The following is an 8675-nucleotide window of genomic DNA, read 5'->3' on the forward strand; positions in this document are numbered from 1 at the left end:
GGTTGTCCTTGTGGCCTCATGGGCACATACTGAACATTCCCATCATACTTTGGTTTGAAGTAGCACTCGTGGGTCTCATGGTTGGTTCATTTACCCTCAATTGCACACCATTTTTGTGGCCTAATTGATTGTCCCCTTGTCGTGGTCCCGTCATAGGTGCTTTTTGCATGTTGTTCATCATGTCATTCATCCTTTTGAGCATCCTTTGCTGCAGCAGCCGTTCCCACTTGGACTGGTTTATTAATTGTTGTTTTCTCACTTTGGTTATCCTTAGGGACATCTTCTTCGTTGAAAATATCACAATTGTCTCCTAAGTCAATAGCATCTGACACACACTCTTCTAGGGTTGTATGCTTTTTACTATAGAGTATAGCATGAAGTTCTTTGTTTAACAGTCCCTCTAGAAACAAAGATACAAGTCGTTCTTCTGCACGTATCTCTAGCCCTGGGCATCTGGCAATGTATTGTTTCATTCGAGTTGCACAATCCCTAACAGACTCACCATGTTTCTATTCAAAGCTGTAGATTTGAGCTACTATATTATGTTTGATCCCCGTTTTGGAACAAACAGCTACAAATCCTTGAGCTAATGTGTTCAAGTCCATGATTGACCTTGGTGGAATGTTTTGAAACCATGTCAATGCTTTTCCTTCTAATGTCATTCCAAACCCCTAGAATTGAGTATAAAATTCGAATATATGCTCTGCTCTTAGCACTTGCTTAAAGCTTGCTAAGTGGTCGTATGGATCTCCTGATCCATTGTATTTTTTGACCCATTTCTGAAAATCAGCTGGTCTGACGCGTCTGTTTGGTTCAACTCCTGGTCTCCTGGCAGCTGGTCCTTTTCCAAGTCCTTTAAGCCAATCTGTTGGAAATAGTGACTCATGTAGCACTGGACTGGCCTTAGTGTCACCCAGTTTTCTACGTGATGAGGTGGTTTCTGGTTTCTTCACATTACTCTCAGATGATCTCTCACGCTGTTCATCTCTTGGAATTGTTTCTGGTCCTTGTCCCAGTATCCAATCCCGTATGGAATACCCTTGGTATTTGGTTTGTTCTACCTCCTCAGGAGTCATCATAACAAAGTTGTTGTTATAACAATCCCTAAACAGGTAGGTTGGTAGGTCTACTGATCCCTTATCTTTGATCTTGAAGATATAGATGATCTTCATGGCCGTTAGTTGTTCTGGTTTGGCATGCGAAGTCCACAGAAGATCTTTCATGTTTTTATCTTCCCAACAATAGACCCCGATCCTAGGATTATCCGTACTAAGCCATTTCAAAGGCTTCAAATCTACTTGATCGTATCCCTCAAATTCTAAAGTTGGTGGTCCTTCTTTTGCTGACATATCTGGGATTGTAGTGTTGACTTCTAACCCCCATTTGTCTACCACATCAGGGTTTTCGACTTGTACATACTGAGTTCCGTTTCTGTCTATGTAAATTTTTCCTTGTTTGTTTGCCCTAATCTCTTCTTCAAACTCAATACCATGGTCATCAATGTGAAGAGCATACTCCTCATTAGGGTCCAAGTAAACCTGGGCTCCATGGCGGTTAGTCTTGTAAAAAGGTAGTATATGCTTATAGCGCATTGTTGTTCCGGTTTCCGAGTGAGTCGAGTAAGAAGACATTTCGGATGTTGAGTTTGAAAAAGTGTCTGCGACTTCTTCAAGAATTGTGTGCAAGGAATTGCCTTATACGCTTTCTTTGGTGGATACTCTACTGGAGGTTTCTCCGAGTATGCCCTGATTTCCTAGTACACGATCAGATCTAAGGTTCTTATAGACTTATGAAGCCATGGATAGAATACTCACCTTTGATTGACTTGTCGTCAGTTTCCACTTGATTCGATTACAACTTTCTGTCAAGCCATTGATTCCTCGTCTGCAACTTGATTCCCGTACAAATTTGATCAAGTTAGATATTGTTCTATGAAGACCGTAGAGTTTTTGCTGACTCTCGTGATTGGTCTACAGGTATCACTTCAAATCGAGCTATGGGATTCAAAATTTGACTTTTTTTAAGCAGAAAATCAAAGGTTTAATCTGCAACCTGAAACTGAGTGAACATGCACCAATTTTGATCCGATTGAACCCAAAAAAGCTATTACAGAAAAAGTTGAAATAAACTGGAAGTGAATTCAAGGAAACAACCGTGAAATCTGGAGGATCTATTCTAGCACAAAGGATGTTTTAGGAATTACCACAAATTTGAGGGTTATTTTGCTAATTTTTCCTTTAAAGAAACTTAATGTGTTGATGGGGGCCTTACATAGCCTTTCTATGGATAGGATTCAAAGCCTTGCTCTCTTCTTGAGAGTGTGCCTTAGATTTAAAGGTAGCTTATTTCGCCTTTAAAGGTGTTGATTTCTCTTTATCATTACTTAATTGAGCTTGATGTTCAATTGATTGGTCTTTGCGTGACTCCCCTCTTGCTTTAAAATTAAACATACACCCTCCTTTTGGAGTCGGGTATCACTTTGTATTAGCCTCTTTAGAGGACTCCCCCATAGACCCTATAAAGGTGCTATTAAGGGGCCCGTGAAAAAAGTAATCCATGCCTCATAGGCCTTCACAAAAATGACGGGCACTTCACCTAAAATGTCTCACACAAAATGTAAGGGGTCCTTCAACCACCCCCTACACTTGAGAAACATTTTTATAACTAGGTATAGAAGGTCAACAAGTCAAAAAGAGAAAGTTTCCTCCCAATTTCACGGTGCAAACTATTGGAAACTTGTTGTTGAAGAACTTATGGGCACACAAAGGAATTTTTATAGGGCCCTTTACATTTAAAAGGGCCCCTTTCTTAAGTTTGATTTAGAGCGTTTATGGGGGAGCCCTCTTAGTTAGTGGTATGATTTAAATCACACTTTGTATTAGCCTATTTAATGATATCATATAAATCTGAGGAAGAAGTGCAACTTGCCTTCCACTTTTACTTAAACATAGTAATCTTACACACACTCACCGCCAAGTGACTTTCAAGAAGATTAAAGATTCACAATTGGGCCACCTTTTTGGCTTTCTAAAAGAAGCCTTAGTATTGAGTTGGGTCAAGCATACTTTCATTGTTTTCACGAGACTTACCTTAAATGTTATTTCCATTTTAAAATATTAAATAAATCTGTTTATTTCACCTTTCATTTCACATCCTTACATGGTTTGAATTCACTTGTATTCTATTCTTTCACCGCCAAGTGACTTTCAAGAAGATTAAAGATTCACAATTGGGCCACCTTTTTGGCTTTCTAAAAGAAGCCTTAGTATTGAGTTGGGTCAAGCATACTTTCATTGTTTTCACGAGACTTACCTTAAATGTTATTTCCATTTTGAAATATTAAATAAATCTGTTTATTTCACATTTCATTTCACATCCTTACATGGTTTGAATTCACTTGTATTCTATTCTTTCACCTTGCATAATTCTAGTAAATTCTATACATATACACATACATATATTTATTTATTTTACACATACACACACACACACTAAATGAACTAACCATGGTAAAGGGAAGAAAAAATGGTGAAATATGTGAACTTAGTTCAAAAATCTTGCAAATTCAAAAATTCGACTATTATTTTCGGTTTGCTTCTTTACAAGGAGGAAACTCAGTCCCTTAATAAAAAGAGATATTCATGAACAATGTTTTATCTTAAATAATTCTAGTTAAACTCAACCTAATGATTTTATCATTTTCTTATTTTTTTAGAAAGTCACCGTGACCCTTTGATTTGTTCGTAGGGGATTGTCCTCTTATTTTTTGGACTGATGAAACTACATCTATATTCTAAGGGTGGATAACTTTTAGTTATTAATTGCACATGCGTATGCATGTGACATGTGACATCAACTTTTCTAGACATACCACAAATTTCTTTAGTGTAAGCAGAATTTGACTCTCACTGTTCTTTTTGTTTTGTTCCAAGAGGAAAAATACAGAGAGAACTCTATCTTGAGATCTTTCTTGTTTTGTTCCAAGAGGAAAAATACAGAGAGAACTCTATCTTGAGATCTTTCTTGTTTTGTTCCAAGAGGAAAAATACAGAGAGAACTCTATCCTGAGATCTTTCAGTGTCTACCAAAGAGTGTGAGATGAGCATTGGGGGGTTTGTTTGCCAAGGTGTGATGCAATGCTGGAAAGAAAACCTAGGCTTAGCATAATCCCACCTGTAAATTTTGAGATTTACCTCGAACTTTTTAATGTGAAGGTGAGAAAACCTACAAATTCAAAGAAATTTAGCGTAAAAATCTCTAAATTTAGTCAATTTGCCGCTACTATTTCTCAGATACAGGTTTGCCAAGTCTTTGGGAAAAAGTTTTTTTGAGCTTTGGTGTGATGGGTGCTAGAGCCACATACCAAATAACAAATTGTGTTCAATTTTTGGACTTCATTGTTATGTTACCTCATGTTTGAATCACACCCGCCGCTTGAAGGAGATGCTCCTAATGTGGATGCTAAACAGGTGGCCCTACAGAAATTTATGAGATTTCAAGGCATGCACAAGTTAGGGTAGGGTAAGTGTGGTGATTGACGGGAGCCTAGAGCCACATGGCAAGCATGTTTTATGGAGCATTACGTGTCCTTTCCCAACCATCATGGTCTCAGACAGTGGGGCAGGCAACAATGAGGGGGACGTTATGCATGCAATATTCTTGCAATTGACGTCTAATCGTTCAATTTGTCAAGAACTGGCGATTTGCATTAAACTGGCGATTTGCATTATACACACTGACTTGTCCTGTGAATTGATTGTTTGGCAGTATTCAGGTTTTGATGATTGGGATCAGCAACCCCGCAACCCTGGACCATGATATTCAACCAAATCTGCATGGCTTAATCCAGATAGTAGTTGTTAAAATCTCTTAGTAAGTACTCTCTCTAGTGCCTATAGAACTAAATGATGAGTGTGCAAACCAAGGAGAAGGGAAAAAAATTTGTCATAGGGAAAACCCAAAAGACCTTCAGGATCTACCAACAGGTTGTGGACACGAGACATGCTTCTCAAGATGACTCTTGGGATAACTATCCTACCACTTGGGTGACATTGCCTAAATTTTCTTGTTTCAAAACATTGTAACTCGGCTTTTTTTAATTGCTTACTTAACTTCCACAAAGCTCTGTTCTGGTTAACATTGATCTAATTTATCGTTTTTAGCAAATACATCGACACATGAATATGAACAAGGTTTCACCTTAGCGCACACACTTAACCCTCCAACGCATACAAGCCACCTGCAGATAAAACACCAAGATTCTTCCCTTTACCTCAGCATATGAAGACAATCAATCGGACCTTTCCCAAACCTGGCAATACAAAACTAGCAGACAGCCTGTAATTAGATATTTGTTGTGACTACTTGTGGATATTATTATAGCAAATCAAAGATCAAACCATGAAGATAAAATATGGTAAAAACACTTCAAAAGATAGACAACATAGCTGATGCTCCCATCCCTTCTCATATTGCTCATATCCACCAATTCAGAGGTAGATGACCTCTCCTATCCTAACAGAAATGAGAACACACAAGCAATTCTATCAGAGGTAGATGACCTCTCCTATCCAAACAGAGATGAAAACACACGAGCAATTCTATCATCAACCAACTTTAGGTCAATAAGAGCAGAATGTAGAGACACCCACTCTCTTTAGTACTTCATGCATATAGCAGATCATATGATGACCAAGCGGTAACAATCAGAAGTTCTTTTTAAATGATAAAACAGTATGGTACCCAAATTACAATACACGCCCAAAAATCCTATACCAGCACATCTTCAAAACCTAACGGCACACCATCTAGTCTAAAGATGACTGATGAGCATTAGTTATGTCCATGGGATGTATCCAAGGCAGTCTTCGCTGCAAGACAAGCTATTAAAAGAAACCTGTTCCTCACACCAGTTGAGGGGGGAGAACTACTTAAATGGAATTTCAATCCCACTTGGACTTTCATAAGTCGTACTCTTACTGTTGAGCACACTGCACTCTTGGCCCAGAACCACCTTCCTCGTCTTCCTCATAAGCTTCATGGCTCTGTTGCTGCTGCTTCCTCCTCATTTCCTCGTCCATGTTGACATCTTGTAAGATGGTTTCTTCACATTCGTCAAGTTCCATGTCTGTCATTTCACTGGAAGGCTTGGGTGGAAGAATGGCTTCCAAAGCCTTGCATTGCTCGGATGAAAGAGAGCCAGACTCTGGAAAATCTACAGAAAAATGGATGTACAGCTTGCCCTTCATGAAAGGCCTTTGATACATGGGCATCCCCTCATCGTTTATGGCCTTGAATTGACCTGCAAAGATGCAAAAACATGAGCTTTATGTGTGAAAGAATTGCCAGGCACCTAATACACATGAAAACTGTCATAATTTTAATTCGAGAACGGATATAACCACAGCTGCCAATACACGACCTGACCCACGTACTTACCTGGCTTCACTATCTCTCCAGGAGCAGACTTGATTAGTAATTGCCTCCCGTCCAGATGGGTAATGACAAATTGAAAACCACAGAGAGCCTCTGTAAGATTCAAGGCGTGCTCCACAAAAAGGTCGTCACCCTTTCTTTTGAATTTGGCATTCTCCTTGAGTTGCAGAACAAAGACAATATCACCTGTGACAGTATCGGGCTGCCAGAAAAAACAGTTATAGAGTTTCAGCTCCAACTGCGTCAAAGTAGATTGATAACCTTGCATATAAGGGCACCTACCGCCTCATCTGCTTCTCCTGGAAATGTGATTTTCTGCCCGTGTTGCATGCCTTTCTCCACATGCACTTCCATCGTTTTCTTGTCCTGTACTATTTTTTCACCTTTGCATTGTGTACACTTGTCCTTCTCACTTATAGTTTCACCTGCACCAACACATATTGGTCAGCAGTCCAATTCTTTTTCCTCGAAATTTCAGAAAGGCGTAACCCAGAAGACCATACCTGAACCTTTACAGTCAGGACAAACATGCTGCATCTGTTGAATCATACCAGGGCCAAGCTGTCTTATAGAAACCTTCATACCAGACCCTTGACAGCCAGCACATTTCATGGAGGCTCCACTTTTTGAGCCTTTCCTGCAACAAGGAATAACCATAGGCATTCTTTCACATTGAGCAAATACAAAGACCGCGTATCAGTACCAGCTGGGTACCATACCCTTTGCACTTCGGACAAAGGACATTTCTCGACAAAGATAGTTTCTTAGATGTGCCATTGTACAAGTCCTCAAGAGAGACCTTCAGAGGGTGGACAACATCCTCTCCGCGCCTTTGACGTCTACTTCCTCGGCTACTACCACCTACTCAAGAGTCAATACAATTTGGTAACCCATTTACAAATTTATAACAGCAACTCATCGTACTAGCTACAATGTTTCATATTAAAAAGTACATAGCATTAAAATTAAACTCAAACAATTCCTGGCAACTACTTCACATCCTTCTAATTGTAGAATAGCTTGCACAAACCTCCAAAAGGACTGGCACCACCAAAGAAGGACTCAAAAATGTCAAAAGGATTGTGGCCACCTCCTCCACCCATTCCCTCCTTAAGTGCATCCTCACCATACTGGTCATATATTTCTCTTTTCTCTGGATCACTTAGCACCTCATAGGCTTGCGCTAGCTCCTTGAACTGAACGACAAAATGAGTTCATTAATGCAGCAATAAGCAAGGTACACTCATGAGAAATCCAAAAGAAATGATCAGCATTAACTCTCAATTTCCAATCCAAAAAAGACCGAGGCAGATCTAACGAGATGTCTCAATGCATGAGACAGCACACCTTACACTCCAGAAACTGGAGACATTCACCAATTAAAAGGCAGCAGTGCACAACAGTCAGGAAATCTTCCACATTCACACGTGACCATTCGCTACTTAAACGCACGTTTTGTTTGTATGTATGACAGGACTGTACCTTCTCTGGATCGCCACCTTTGTCTGGATGGTTTTTTATGGCAGCCTTCCGGTAAGCCTTCTTAAGCTCTTCTGAGGAGGAAGTCTTGCTGACTCCAAGGATATCATAGTACCTAGAGTTGTCACTCTTCTTTGGGGCGCGTCCAAACATGGTGAAGAGGCAATGAAGCGAAGCGTACGTTGATCTTGAGAGATGTTGCAGCTTTGGTTACTGCGGTGGCGATGGCGAGATGTCTGCGTGTAGGTCGGAGAGCCTCGCGTGGCTATGGCAGGAAAGGGAATGAGCGTGAGCGGACAGGAAAGAGAAAAGGGACGAGGCAGGCAAATATAGACCGTTGGATCGGCTATGCCGATCGACCGACTCGATTGCACACATCTCACCCGTCGATATATCTCTATCCCACGGCTTCCCTGCGGTTCGTTATGGGACCGTTCCTTTTTATTTCCACAAACGGAAGATCTCATGGAAGCTTCGTCATCTTGACCAATGAGTCTTATTATGCAAGTTAGCCAGCCAAGTCATTATTTATGCTGGCCGATGCCCACCGGATCATTATTGAAGGCTCTCCAGATCGTTTGCTTTAATGACTTTTCGCTTGCATTTATCAACACCATGTGATAGGCAGACACAAGCATATTTGTCATCTATACCATAGTGGATCCAGCTAGTCAAATTTTTGTTTCTCACTAATGCAATGTACACGTTTCTTATCAATCCAAGCATTGAAGTAGAAAACTATTCCAATCTCGATCTTTGTT

General features: G+C 40.2%; 1 protein-coding gene across 1 annotated transcript; it reads right to left on the reverse strand.

Annotated features, from left to right (window-relative positions):
- Positions 1-5699: 5699 nt before the first annotated feature.
- Positions 5700-8198, reverse strand: LOC147422356 (dnaJ protein homolog). The gene is made up of 7 exons (XM_086503657.1): positions 7918-8198; positions 7466-7631; positions 7155-7296; positions 6939-7072; positions 6718-6860; positions 6439-6637; positions 5700-6301 (listed from the first exon to the last, which is right to left on the reverse strand). The coding sequence occupies exons 1-7, from the start codon at positions 8065-8067 to the stop codon at positions 5976-5978; spliced, it is 1260 nt and encodes a 419-aa protein (XP_086359783.1). The 5' UTR covers positions 8068-8198; the 3' UTR covers positions 5700-5975.
- Positions 8199-8675: the final 477 nt, after the last annotated feature.

The sequence above is a fragment of the Adiantum capillus-veneris genome, chromosome 27 (genome assembly GCF_014529385.1).
Source record: "Adiantum capillus-veneris isolate H3 chromosome 27, ASM1452938v2, whole genome shotgun sequence".
NCBI lineage: Eukaryota > Viridiplantae > Streptophyta > Polypodiopsida > Polypodiales > Pteridaceae > Adiantum > Adiantum capillus-veneris.